We start from the raw sequence: 15,278 nt of genomic DNA on the forward strand, positions 1-15,278 counted from the left end.
CAACAGGACTGGTGGTCCCCCCTTATCAGCGGCCCTGAGGACATATGTAGACCGTACTGGCAAAAAGAAAAAAAGGAAGGAAAAAGGTCAGTAATAAAATATGCAACAGCAAAATCTCCTATCAATTGGGCATAGAGCATATAATAAAGTCTTCCAAAATATAAAAGGCGCCAACCCTATGTAAATGCTAGTGACAACTGCCCCTTTAAGTGTGAATCACACTAATAAATCATACAAAAAGATAAAGTAGTCACTAATTAAACTACATGCATCCTCAAATTGACATGTGCTAAAAAATAAAGATTACACCCACTGTGATAATCACTATTGTGCAATTCCAAAAACAACAAAAAATGCACAAAAAAATCCACAAAGATGCTGTGAAAAAACTTTTGTTAATACCAGTGTTCTATGCCCATGCTGGGAGAACATAATAATATCAATACACACACTCTGCGGTGCAGCAGGCCTTTGGGCTCTGGCGAGTGAGCATTTGCATTATTGATGGTGAAGCGTGTTTTCTCTTGGAATCGTATAAAGATGCACGGTGGATTGGAATCATTTAATTAAAGTGCGAGGATTTAGAAATGGTCATTTGAATAAGGACTTCAACCTGCATATTTTTACAGCACTTTTCATCTTTAATATTTATATGCACTAAGCTATCACTGATAGAACACTGGTATTAATATATGGAATTTTTTTCACAGCATCTTTGTGAATTTTTTTTTTTTTTGGGCATTGCACAATAGTGATCACATTATTAAAAAATTTGAATGTATATACACAGATAGAACACTGGTATTAACCACTTAAAGACCGGAAGGATTTGCCCCCTAATGACCAGGCCATTTTTTTTACGATATGCATCGCTTTTACTGACAATTGCGCTGTCGTGTGACATTGTACCCAAACAAAATTTACTTCCTTTTTTTCCCCACAAATAGAGCTTTCTTTTGGTGGTATTTGATCACCGCTGTGGTTTTTATTTTTTGCGCTATAAACAAAAAAAAGACAGACAATTTAAAAAAAAAAAAAAAAAAACCAAACAATATTTTTTACTATATATATATAAAATAAATATCCTCCCCCCAAAAAAAGTCTTCGACAGTTTAGGCCAATATGTATTCTTCTACATATTTTTGGTTAAAAATTTTTTTTTTTTAAAAATCGCAATAAGCTTATATTGATTGGTTTGCACAAAAGTTATAGCGTCTATAAAATAGGGGATAGATTTATGGCATTCATTTTTTTTTTGCTAGGAATGGCGGTGATCTGCAATTTTTAATAGGACTGCGACATTGCGGTGGACATATCAGACGCTTTCGACACTTTTTTGGGACCATTGACATTTATACAGCGATCAGTGCTACACAAATGCACTGATTACTGTGTAAAGATCACTGATAGGGAAGGGGTTAACACTAGGGGGCGATCAAGGGGTTAAATGTGTTCCATCGTGTGTTTCTGACTGGGGGGGTGGGACTGACTGGAGGAGGAGGAGACATATCGCTGTTCCTGATTACTAGGAGACGATCTGTCTCTCCTCTCCTGTCAGAATGGGGATTCAACACACACATCCCTGTTCTTGCTCTCATGCCTTGCCGGTTAACATCGTGGCCATCGGCCACGTGCCACGGGTCCCCCGCCGTGCAGCGGCCCACTATAATGTGATAATCACTATTGTACAATGCCAATAACAAAAAACAGACACAGAAATGCACAAAACAATTTTTATAAGCGATAGCTTAGTGCATATACAGTCAGGTCCATAAATATTGGGACATTGACACAATTCTAATCTTTTTTGCTCTATACACCACCACAATGGATTTGAAATGAAACAAAAAAGATTTGCTTTAACTGCAGACTTTCAGCTTTAATTTGAGGGTATTTACATCCAAATCAGGTAAACAGTGTAGGAATTACAACAGTTTGTATATGTGCTTCCCACTTTTTAGGGGACCAAAAGTAATGGGACAGATTAACAATCATCCATCAAACTTTCACTTTTTAATACTTGGTTGCAAATCCTTTGCTGTCAATTACAGTCTGAAGTCATAGACATCACCGGACGCTGGGTTTCATCCCTGGTGATGCTCTGCAGGCCTCTACTGCAACTGTCTTCAGTTCCTGCTTGTTCTTGGGGCATTTTCCCCTCAGTTTTGTCTTCAGCAAGTGAAATGCATGCTCAATCGGATTCAGGTCAGGTGATTGACTTGGCCATTGCATAACATTCCACTTCTTTCCCTTAAAAAACTCTTTGGTTGCTTTCGCAGTATGCTTCGGGTCATTGTCCATCTGCACTCTGAAGTGCCGTCCAATGAGTTCTGAAGCATTTTTCTGAATATAAGCAGATAATATTCCCCGAAACACTTCAGAATTCATCCTGCTGCTTTTGTCAGCAGTCACATCAATAAATCCTCTTGTTTGATCCATTTTCCAAACATTTACTCAATCCCCAGTGTAAAATATTGTGTGTCTTTCAGTGGTTTCAAAGGTGAGTTATAACCCCATTTTTCCCTCTTGTGTATCTTATCCCATGTTATTAGTGCATTAAATGTAATACTGTACGTGTCTTCGCTTAATTCTTTATATTGTGCAGGTATCCATATTATTTTCCCCAGTGTGACTTTACTGATAGTACTTTCCATTTTTACCCATCTCTTTTTCTTATTATTTTTTGCCCATTCTATTACTCGTGAAAGAAGTATAGAATTATAGTAATTTCTAATATCCGGTGCGCCCAATCCCCCATACACCTTACCCACCTTATCCTTTGTCAGTAGTGCTATGGTTTTTTCCCTCTCCACATGAATCTTAGAAACAGTGTTTGTACCGTTTTGAAAAATGCTTGTGGGAGTGGGATTGGGAGCATTTGCATCGTATACATTATTTTAGGGAGAATTACCATTTTAAAAATATTGATTCTTCCCATCCAAGATAGCTGTCCTAGTGTTATTTTATGAAGTTCTGATTTAATATCGTTCAGTAATGACAGAAAGTTTAATTGGTATAGTGTCTCCGTGGATATTGTTATCTTAACTCCTAAGTACTTCAGTTCTTTTTTCCCCCAAACGAAAGGAAAGTCCTTTTGATAAGAGTGCTCCTCTGATTTTGGTGCGTCGATATTTAAGGTTTCTGACTTCGCCAGATTTATTTTAAAGCTGGCTATCTCTCCATATTCTTTTAAGGCTTTCATTAGGTTTGAGAGGGTTATTCTGGGGTTAGTTATAAAAAATAAAATATCGTCCGCATAGGCCGCTTACTTATGATCCTCCTCCCCACCTTAATCCCCCTAATGTCTGCGTTCCACCTTTTCCCCTCCAATAGGGGTTGCAGCGCCAGCACAAACAGAGGGGATAGGGGGCACCCCTGTCTGGTACCATTGTACATCTTGAACGATCCCGAGACCACCCCATTTACCTTCACCGTCGCAGTAGGTCGATTATATAACGCTTTGATCCAGTTAGTCATTTTGAGTCCTAATCCTATTTCTTCCAATGTACTCTGCATAAAGCCCCAGTCTACCCTGTCAAACACTTTTTCGGTGTTGATTGACAGGAGCAGCCCTGGGGGCCCCACTTGCTTTAATTTTTTGTATAGCCAGGAGCATTCTAATTCCATTATCCCTCCCTTCCATACCTGGTCTGAGTGGACCAGATCATACATTATAGTTTTCATCCTCCCTGCAAGAACCTTCGCAAACAGCTTGGTGTCGGTATTTAATAGTGAGATGGGTCTATAACTGGAGCAGAGTGTACTGTCTTTACCTTCCTTCGGAATGATAGTAATAGCGGTCTCCAGCGACTCCTTTCGCACCTACCATTTGGCTCCAATCCCATTCATATAGGAGCAGCGTTTGGGAATTAAGATGTCTTTAAATTTTTTGTAATAGAGTGTCGTCTGATCATCCTGAGCTTTTCCCTCCCGGTGATTCTTTTAATATTTTTAATATCTCCTCTTCTGTTATGGGGGCCTCTAAGTAACTAAGTTTGTCTTCTGGGATCTTATTTGGACAGATTTCATTTAGGAAGGCTTTAGATTTCTCATGTTTCTGTTTTACCTCGTCTGGTGTATCTTTCTTATTACTGTATTTATTGGCGTATAACACTCACTTTTTCACCACGAAAATCGGGTGCAAATAGCGTGTGCGTGTTATACGCCAATACTTAAATTTCAGCTGCCTTGGAGGCAAAGGGGGGGGGGACGAGTGCATTACATACAGTGAGAATCTCCTGTTTACTTGGCGGCCTCTGTAATAGGAAGTCAATAGATGGCAATGGCGAGGCTGCTGCATTTATGGCAATGGCGAGGCTGCTGCATTGATGGCAATGGTGAGGCTGCTGCATTGATGGCAATGGTGAGGCTGTATTGATGTGGACTAATAAGGCTGCATCGATGGCACTTGTGAGGCTGCAGGTGGGCATTAATCAGGCTGCATTGATGGCAATGGTGAGGCTGCAGATGGGCTCTGACCCTTATTTTGCTTCAAAGTTCCTTATTTAAAATTTAATTTTTTTCCTGAAACTTCCCTCTTAAAATGAATGTGCGTGTTATACGCCTGTGCGTGTTATATGCCGATAAATACGGTAATTGAATAAAGTTTCCCATAATAATTTTGAAAGGTCTTAGCTATTTCTATTGTCTTATATACTACTTACCCGGTAATAGTTTGAACTTTCTCAATATAATTAGCTGTTTTCTTCTTTTTTAATAACCTCGCCAAATATTTCCCGGTCTTATTGCCCCATTGGTATCTCTCTTTTTTAATTTTATTGTAGACCGTTCGAGATTCCTGCTCTACCAACTCTCTCATCTCCTCCCTTTTTATACTGAGTTTTAAATGTAGTTCCTTATCTCTCCTTTCCTTATGTTGCTGTTCTAGCTCATACATTTCTTTAGTTAGGGTTATTTTTTTCTCCTTCGTTCTTTTTTTCCTTTCTGATCCAACCATAATCAGAATACCGCTAATGTAAGTCTTGTGAGTTTCCCAGACTATAGCTTCCGATGTTTCCTCCGTGTCATTAAGCCTGAAAAACTCCTCTAGTTCTTCCCTTACTCTGTCTTCCACTCCTTTATCCTGTAATAATTCCTCATTTAACCTCCATGTATTGCTTCTAATTTGAGCTTCTCCTATCTTCATTTTGCAGTGTCACTGGCGCATGGTCTGAAAAGGTCGCTATTCCAATGTTTGTACTATTCACTGCCTCAGATCAAGAAAAAGTCGATTCTTGAGTACGTCCCGTGTACAGAGGAGTGGAATGTATAATCCGGGGCCTTTGCATGTTGTGTTTTCCATACATCTACTAATTGGTATTGATGCATTTTCTTTTTTAATTTATTCCTCAGTGCTATTCCAGTCCCCTGTACCGAGACGTACTGTCCATCTTTGGCTCCAAACTAAAATTGAAATCTCCCGCTATGATAGACCCTCCTTCTTGAATTCCATAAACTCTGCTATGACCCCCATTAAATATCCAATAGAATTTTTGTTAGGGCCATATATGTTTGCCAGGGAATATGCAACTCCATTCAATTTTCCCCTCAAAAATAGGTAGCGTCCTTCTGGGTCAGTCTTTCTTTCCTCTAGAATGAACCTGACTCCCCTGGCAAACCCTATAGCCACTCCCCTTGCTCGACTAATTGGAGAATCCCCATAATACCATATAGGGTAATCCTTTGAAACTATTTTACAATTCGAGCAAAGGAAAAAATGTGTCTCCTGTAACAGTACTACGTCAGCTTTAAGATAAGTTAGTTCTCTTATTATATTGGCACTTTTTGCTCTCAACATATAAGAAGCGACTTCCAGGGGGCGTGACTAGCAAAAAGAGTTCAGTATTTTTTTTTTGTTCCTGTCTTCATATGTTTCTGTTGAGGTGCCCCCTCCCGCCCTACTACGTCCCACCCCTCCCAACCCCCCTTTTCCCACCCAACCCCCCTTTTCCCACCCGCTCCCTCCCCCGCCCCCACTCCCCCTCCTACCCATCTCTGCTTGGGGGGTAAATTGGCCTCCCCGTGGCCCTTAGCTCCAAGGCCCTCCATCTCCACCTGGCCCTTGGGTTCTCCCCCGGAGGTTGAGCTCCGCTTCTGATCCCCTATTAGACCTGCTGCTCCCCTAGGTAGGGCGTGACCCTTACCAACCCACCCCTCCCCGATTACTTTATTCCATCTCTTATCTCATACTCCCCCCCCCATTCCGAGTCCCCAAATCCTCAGTTCTCTTTATTTCTCAGTTTTTCTTCCTTGCTGTGGCCAGTTTCTTTTTTGTGATCGGCTGCCATCTCTGTTCCTCCGTAGGTGGGGTATTGTCTTGTGCTTCCCACCAGCCTGGGATGTCTACTAATGAAGTTGGCCATAGCTTCTGGGTATCTACAGTGGGGACCGAAAGTATTCAGACCCCCTTCAATTTTTCACTCTTTGTTATATTGCAGCCATTTGCTAAAATCATTTAAGTTCATTTTTTTCCTCATTAATGTACACACAGCACCCCATATTGACAGAAAAACACAGAATTGACATTTGACATTGCAGATTTATTAAAAAAGAAAAACTGAAATATCACATGGTCCTAAGTATTCAGACCCTTTGTTCAGTATTTAGTAGAAGCACCCTTTCGATCTAATACAGCCGTGAGTCTTTTTGGGAAAGATGCAACAAGTTTTTCTCACCTGGATTTGGGGATCCTTTGCCATTCCTCCTTGCAGATCCTCTTCAGTTCTGTCAGGTTGGATGGTAAACGGTTAACAGCCATTTTTAGGTCTCTCCAGAGATGCTCAATTGGGTTTAAGTCAGGGCTCTGGCTGGGCCATTCAAGAAGAGTCACGGAGTTGTCGTGAAGCCACTCCTTCGTTATTTTAGCTGTGAACCTAGGGTCATTGTCTTGTTGGAAGGTAAACCTTTGGCCCAGTCTGAGGTTCTGAGCACTCTGGAGAAGGTTTTCGTCCAGGATATCCCTGTACTTAGCCACATTAATCTTTCCCTCGATTGCAACCAGTGGTCCTTTCCCTGCAGCTGAAAAACACCCCCACAGCATGATGCTGCCACCACCATACTTCGCTGTTGGGCCTGTATTGGACAGGTGATGAGCAGTGCCTGGTTTTCTCCACACATACCGCATAGAATTAAGGCCAAAAAGTTCTATCTTGGTCTCATCAGACCAGAGAATCTTATTTCTCACCATCTTGGAGTCCTTCAGGTGTTTTTTAGCAAACTCCATGCGAGCTTTCATGTGTCTTGCACTGAGGAGAGGCTTCCGTCGGGCCACTCTGCCATAAAGCCCCAACTGTTGGAGGGCTACAGTGATGGTTGACTTTCTACAACTTTCTCCCATCTCCCGACTGCATCTCTGGAGCTCAGCCACAGTGATCTTTGGGTTCTTCTTTACCTCTCTCACCAAGGCTCTTCTCCCCCGATAGCTCAGTTTGGCCGGACGGCCAGCTCTAGGAAGGGTTCTGGTCATCCCAAACGTCTTCCATTTAAGGATTATGGAGGCCACTGTGCTCTTAGAAATCTTAAGTGCAGCAGAAATTTTTTTGTAACCTTGGCCAGATCTCCGCACGGAGCGTCTCCTGTCCTTCAGTCCAGAGAGCTGGCTTGTCTCAGCAGCCAGCGCTGTTTGTAATCTCTCTCCTTCGTGCTGCTTCAGCCACTGAAAAAACAGGTAACCTCCTAGGTTTGCAGCCTTTCTGTGTATCTTCTCGGGGGGCCGCTGTGGACTCTCAAAGACACGCTGACAGGCGCTCCAGTGTTATTTCCTCTGTGCTCATGCCAGAACAACAGGGAATACGGGGGGGAGATGGGGGATGAAGAGGAAATCCCTTCCTCACACGCTCATGTCAGGGAGAGGTTCGCAGGCTTCACTGGGTCATCAGCAGCAGGTCCATCTGTCGGGATCCCACATCCAATATAAGAAGAGTCTTTACCCATTTGCAGCTCCCACAGTTCACAATCCCAATCCCATGTACTGGTAGCTTTAGACATAGAAAAAGCTTTTGACAAGGTCACCTGGAATTGCATGGCAGCGTTCCTTCGAGCTTTTGGCTTTGGTCCTTCATTCTGCAGCTGGATACACATTCTGTATAAAGCCCCAGTAGCACAAATCAAACTAGGTGGACTTCTCTCTGCCCCCTACCCAGTGGAGCAAGGCACCAGGCAGGGCTGCCCCCTTTCCCTGTTTCTGTTCGTTTTGGTGATGGAGCCTCTTGCCACCGCCCTTAGACAAGCAGACTCGGTGAAGGGCATAAGTGTTGGTACCATAGTTGAAAAAATTGCCCTGTATGCTGATGACTTGGTGCTTTTTCTCGATGACCCGGGGCACTTGCTACATGCGGCTCTGGCTGTTATTTCTCATTTTACCAGGCTGTCGGGGCTGTGGGTCAACTGGGGCAAATCCCAAATTTTGCCTGAGGCCAGTGAGCGGGCAGATCCTTCACTTCCTTTGGCATGGATTTCCTCCCTTCATTATCTGGGCATTACCATCTCTCCATATGTCTCTGATTTCCCCAAACTAAATCTACACCCCTTACTGGATCAGCTCAAACTCAAACTTCAGGCCTGGGCCAATCTGCCCCTGTCCCTCATCGGCAGAATTAATTTAATCAAAATGAAAATCCTCCCAGTTTTCCTATATGTACTAAGACATTCCCCGGTTGGGATCCCAAAAAGTTTTTTTCAGCAATTCAACTCCACTATAACAACCTTTTTTTTTTTTTATGGAGGACTAACCCCCCCAGGATTAACAAATCCATCCACAATGGACCCTGGATGGAGGAAGGACTTTCCTGCCCTGATCTACAGAAATATTTTTATGCTGCCCTGCTAGTGCATGCCCACAATTGGGTGTCCTCTGAAGAGTACAATGCCGCAGTAGTCCTCAAGGCAGCACATCTGGGCTCCTATGAGGCACTGAGAAAGGCGTTATATAGTGGTGTCAAGGCCCCTTTCCCCCTTACATCCTCAATGAAGGCAGTCATAAAGGTATGGCAACTACTGGTGGTTAGGCATCAGGAGGATCCCCACACTTGGTCCACTGACACACCCCTGTGACTCAATCCATGTCTCCCGGAATTCCTCTCTGTACCGGAACCTGGAACCTGGAACTTGGGATGTCGGGGGAGTTAAATGTCTTGAACACGTTTGGTCCAATGGCTCCCTACTATCCTTTGATTCCCTCAAGGAGAAATTTGGGTTTACCAACTGACATTTCTTCAGATATTTACAAATTCACCATGCATTTACTACCCAATTTGGTCCCCACCCAGTACTCCTCCTACGTTCCAATCTCAAATCCATGTTATGGGACAATTCCTTGGTTAAACCCACATCCAATATCTACAAAGCACTTGCCTTCATTTCATTTTGGCTTGGAGGCTTTGTTCACCAAATGGCAGGGCGAAGTCCCTGACTTGGATTCGGAGGACTGGGAGGACGTCTGGGAGTATCCGTTTCTACAACTGATCTATGTTAGGGATGGATTAATCCAATTCAAACTGGTCCATTGTGTTTATATATCCTCTCAAAGACTTTCCAAGATTTACCCAGGTACCCCCGCACACTGCTTGAAATGTGGAGAAAGTGATGCAGATTTTAACTATATGTTTTAGTCTTGCCCCAAAGTAAACTCCTTCTGGCTGGCAGTTACTAGTTTCATAGCCACCCTCACAACAATCCACATCCCATTGAAGATATTGGTCTGTCTGCTGGGCCTAGTGGCCTCCTTAGCCCACCGCTGAGCATCCAGAACTCTAATGCCCCGTACACACGGACGGATTTTCCGACGGAAAATGTTCGATGAGAGCTTGTTGTCGGAAATTCCGACCGTGTGTAGGCTCCATCGGACATTTTCCATCGGAATTTCTGTCACACAAAATTTGAGATCTGGATCTCAAATTTTCCGACAACAAAATCTGTTGTCGTAAATTCTGATCGTGTGTACACAATTCCGACGCACAAAGTTCCACACATGCTCGGAATCAAGCAGAAGAGCCGCACTGGCTATTGAACTTCATTTTTCTCGGCTCGTCATACGTGTTGTACGTCACTGCGTTCTTGACGTTTGGAATTTCCGACAAGATTTGTGTGACCGTGTGTATGCAAGACAAGTTTGAGCCAACATCCGTCGGAAAAAACCCATGGATTTTGTTGTCGGAATGTCCGATCGTGTGTACGTGGCATAATAGGATTCCTATTATTCTATGCAAGGAAGGCCTTACTTTTAAAATGGAAGCAACCCGAAGTGCTCTCCCTGAACTCGTGGAAAGCATTGGTTAACTCTGCTGTGCCAATTTATAAGGCCGCTTTTCTGGCCAGAGGCTGCCCAGCGAAGTTTGACAAAATCTGGCATATTTGGCTGGTATCGGATACAACCAGCGTCACGCAATAATACCCTATTTCCCAAGCTACTCTTAAATCTCAGCCCAACAAGCTAGTAGCTATGCACTATCTTCCACTCTCCTCTGAGCTGGTAATGAAATGTATATTCTCCACCACAGTGTAACCTACAGGAGGCAACCTAGTAGTTTAAGACCATCTGTACTCTTTTCTAAAACTCTGCAAACCCAGGACGTGAGTAACTTCAGTCTTTTCGCCTATGATTTAGGCATTTAACTTTCGATGGTTGTTTTATGTTAGTTTGATATTGAGCCAGGGTATGCCCAGAGGCTCTGTTTTTTTACCTACCTCTTTGCAAAAATATCAATAAAAAGAGTTTAAAAAAAAAAAAGCTTTGCCAGTGTCCAATCACCTGAAGGTACCAGCCTATAACTTGTGATCTATGAATATTCAGCCAGTGTACTGTACTGGAGTCTAATATATGGGATTTACAGGTAAGCCCAAAATCGTTTTTTTTTTTGGTATGTTGTGTGAATGGGAACACGTAACAAATATATAGTAGTGTCTTCTGAAATTTGCAAACGCGGAACTATACTTTAAATTTGCTATCATTGAGTATGACATTACATTCATAATGGCAATGTATCATTTTTACTGTTGCTATCTAAGTAATATATCTAAAATTCTTGTCCACAGGATGGATCTGGTCAAAGGAATCTGAAACACAAATTAGAAAAGCCAAATTAGAGTATCAACAGAAAATTAATGATGTCCAAAAAGATTTGGAAATTAAATATCAAGACATTGTTGTTGAGAACCGTCGTACAGTGGCTCATTTGCAAATCGAGCTTGAAAAAGAAAAGAACCGGACACTGAGTTACCGTAAAGCTCTCATATCTCAAAGTCGAAAATTAGTTGAAGAAAGGAAGCTCCTGGAACATGAGCAAGACAAAATAAAGCAAGAAATCAAGGCAGCCCAAAAGAGTGGAGCAGCAGGAGCTTTGTATACAAGCTACATTGATAAAGAAAAAGAATGGCAGACAAAAGCAAAATGTTTACTTAGTGAATTTGAAGAAGCCCTCAAAGAGAGACAGGACATTTACTGTAGCTTTGTAGCACCTAGGAAAAAGAGATTAGAAATTGAAAAAAACCTGCTTGTTAAAGCTACAACCAATCCAGTAGCAGTAGAATTAGAAATGTCAGAAGGCTTGGTAGACATTTTTAAACATGACACTCACTGTGGAGTATTGTGGAACATCAATAAGTATGAAAATGGTAGACTAATGTGGTTATATTTGAAATATTGGGAACTGCTAGTAGACTTTAAAAAATTCAAGAGAGCTGAAGAAGCTATGATAGGGAAGTAGTGCATGTTTCCATTAAATTAAGACCCTATAGAAAAAAAAGCATGGTGGTAATGTATAAATGTTTAAATTAATACATTTATGCCATTACTTGGTAATTGTAACTATTTACATTTAGGAAGAGATATTAAAATGTTTCTCCTATAATTCTAAAATGTGATTTATGCTCATCTTAACTGGTCAGTGCAACCCAATAATGACTTGATTTCAAGCAATTGTAACAATAGTGCTGCTTTTCACTATGTAATAACAGGCTACTCAACTGCTTTCATGTGCTTGTTATCTGACAGGGAGGTTTTCCAAAATGATGTCAGCAAGGCTTTCTGTGGTTGGTTGTCTGAGATTTGAGGAGAGTGTTCGCACTGGAGCAGCATTGTGACGGGCAATGACGGGCTGATATTTTCCAATCAGTCATTCTGTGGGCAGCATTAAAGGAGTGACTGCAGGTGTTAAATGTTTATATAGCTAGCAACAAGTAAATATTCTCTTAACCTCCCTGATTTGCCTGGACTAAAAGCATTTGGATGTGAATTATTAAAATGAGTAAAGAATGGTGCAGCTCAAAAAAATATAATATTCCCTAACTCTAACAATGCCAAATGCAAAATAATAAATCTCAGAAACCTTAACCCAGTGGTGACATAACAAACCCCACTTATTCAAAATGTAATATATCACACCTCAATACATTCACCACATAAAAATATATCACCAATGTGTGAACAATTAATCAAAATCCTCAATGATAGTGTGCTGTCTATCACGTGAAATAGTGCAGACATTTGCAAATCACAGTGTATATCACACGTGCTAACCCACTGTGGAAATGCACGTGTCTTCTCTAGATTTGACCTGACAGGTCAAAATAGACTCAGCTAACTCCAAGTCCAGTGGGTATCCATTGTCTTTGCTAAGTCTTTGCTCTGGATTTTAGTAGGTCAAATTTCTACCTCACAGGGTAGATATTTATTCCTAAAAGGTGAGTTATTCAGGCATACCTTTACTCTGGCAAATGTTTATTTCCCCAGTGTATCCCAATTATCTTTTCTGGAGCCCTGTATGGTGAACCTTTTGGATTTCACATAAGGTACTTTCTGAGGGTGAGCCTAATGTAGCCTTAGATGCTTTACTTGATGGTAAATCACAAGGGGTGCCTCCCATCTATCTTTTCCTTGTTTGAAGAGATTTAAAAATCTATTAAATAAAAACTCCTAAAAAATCTCTTAGAGGCAAAACTCATTGATGTATGGCGCTAATAACACCATGATACCAAGGAGGACTACACCTTCTATTCCGCCACTCATCAGTCCTATTCCAGAATAGACAGTTTTTTTCCCTGCATGCCATTCTGGACAAAATTACATCTCCCTTGACTGAATTAATGATCCTATCGTACCATGGTCCATTATCATCTTGGTTGCTCCCTCCATGACTTCAAACTTGCATTGACGTACTAATGAAAGTTTCCTACAAGAGGAACTGCTGCAGGCCAAATTAATTGGAGAACTTAAAAGAGAAGTATGGGTTGCGATTTTTTTGGAGAATCATACTTGCCTAGGGGGATGCAGCATTGGTCTGATGCTGCATCTGTCCTGCGCTGCCATCGCGGATGGCTCATCGCGAACATTGCGGATGGCTCGGTTCTCACAGATCCCCGAGCGGAGAGCTGCTGACTGTCATTCAGCAGCTCTGCTACTCTGCTCCTCAATGCTCATTGGAGCACTGAGCTGTGGAGGGGCGGGGAGCGGCCATCTCAGCAGCTCGCTGAGAGGCCGAGAAGGCCATCAGTCCAGGCACCTGGCAGATTAAGACTTCCAGAGTCGAAATGACGTGGTGCCTGGACTGATTCCAGTGACGTCAGCAGAGAGCAGACTTCAGGCTAAAAACGGGTCACAGGAGTGCCAAACGAATTGCAATCCTTTGACCCAAAGGTGAAGCCCACCCAAATTAGCTCAGGCTGGACTTCTTTAACTCCTCCTTTGCTCTCAATGATACCGCTGAGGTACAACCCCTGTCAGTTTGGGAACACAGAAATGTTTAATTAGGTCCATCCTTATCAAAATAGGCACCAGGCATAATAAAGAACATCTCTTGAAGTTAAACACATTCATTTCCCAAATACATTGCTAGAATTGCAACATAAAATGTCTTTGGCTTGTGCTCACACGACAGACCTCCAACTTCTTAGGGAACAGGTCAACTCCCTACTGTTACTTTATATCAGGCAGAGATTGTTTTTAATTTGACAACAGACCAGGCAGACTTTCAGCTAAATAGCCTTGGAGACTTCCGGACACAGAACTTTATCACACAAATAATCACACCCTCTTGCACCAGGATTTGTGAAGGCACCACCTCCTACCTAAAGATTCCATTCATACTCATATTACAGTAGTCCCAAAGGCTGACAATGATCCCTTACGTTGTTCCAGTTACAGGACCATTTCCTTGCTAAACACTGGTCTGAAGTTATTCACAAAGGTCCTATCCATTCACCTCTTGCCCTACCTTCTTCGCATCATACAATTAGACCCAGATGATGGCTTAATGCCTGATAGAGAGGTGAGGGGCAGAACCTGTAGAGTTCTTAATCTCCTTCATTATTATACCTCCGCTTATATATCACTATTATTGCTCTCCACAGATGCTGAAAAAGCATTCTATAGGGTAAGCTGTGTGTCTAAAACACATACCTAACTACTATTATTTCTGATCTAGAGACCAAGAGGTTCCATAAGGTTGCTGCTTATGCAGATGACCTTCTGTTCTTTATAACTAAACCCGAAATAACTATTCCAAACCACCTAAGTAAACTAGATTATTATAAAGGGACGTTATAGAAGGGGTCAATTTAATTCCCATGTAAGGAAGGGAGCACAATTGCCAGGAAGAGTTAAACTGACGTTTTAGACTTAGAAGGACTTCCCCATCCAGATTAATATTGAGTGCCTCTGTCTTTGCCCAATTCACCTCCAAGCCGAAAATATTTTTAATTCACGATAACAAGGTCATAAGCGATTTTGGGAAAGTGTGAGAATAAGTGAGAAAAAGAAGCCATAAAAAAAGGAACTTTTATGCTGGATACCCCCACTCACCACCCCAAGAATGTTTGGATGTGACAGAATGGCAACAGCTAAGGTTTCAATGGCAATAATAAAATAGAGTGGAGAGAGAGGGCAGCCCTGTCGTCTACCTGAAGCAATCAGGAGGGAAGCTGAAGTATATCCTCTCATTCTAATCTGGGCCAAGGGGTTACTAAACAAAGTTCCTAGAAAGGACAGAAACTTAGGATCTAACTGCCATTTAGATAAAATTCTAAACAGATATGACCATGATAAAATGTCAAACACTTTCCTGATATCCAGAGAAAGCAAAAGTCCCTTCCGTGGCTGCCCCCCCATCCCATGACAAGCGAAGGATGAAAATAAGATCTATAGCCCGGCGAATCTGGTCTGACACCTGTCTGTGCAGGACGAATCCCACTTGATCTTGGTGAATATAGTGGGCGATAAAGTCATTCAAGCGGGTGGCAAAATTTTTCACCAACAGCTTCAAATCTGAATTAATCAACAAAATAAT

General features: G+C 42.0%; 1 protein-coding gene across 3 annotated transcripts in view; it reads left to right on the top strand.

The window, feature by feature from the left end:
- CCDC127 (coiled-coil domain containing 127) overlaps nucleotides 1-13,243 on the top strand; it is a 250,270-nt gene extending 237,027 nt beyond the window's left edge. For all 3 annotated transcript variants that reach the window (XM_073630710.1, XM_073630711.1, XM_073630712.1), the window contains one exon: nucleotides 11,032-13,243. In XM_073630710.1, coding sequence (XP_073486811.1) covers nucleotides 11,032-11,702 — 671 coding nt within the window. In that variant the 3' untranslated portion in view covers nucleotides 11,703-13,243. The remainder of the gene's footprint in view (nucleotides 1-11,031) is intronic.
- Nucleotides 13,244-15,278: the final 2,035 nt, after the last annotated feature.

This window comes from Aquarana catesbeiana, linkage group LG05, assembly GCF_042186555.1.
Source record: "Aquarana catesbeiana isolate 2022-GZ linkage group LG05, ASM4218655v1, whole genome shotgun sequence".
NCBI lineage: Eukaryota > Metazoa > Chordata > Amphibia > Anura > Ranidae > Aquarana > Aquarana catesbeiana.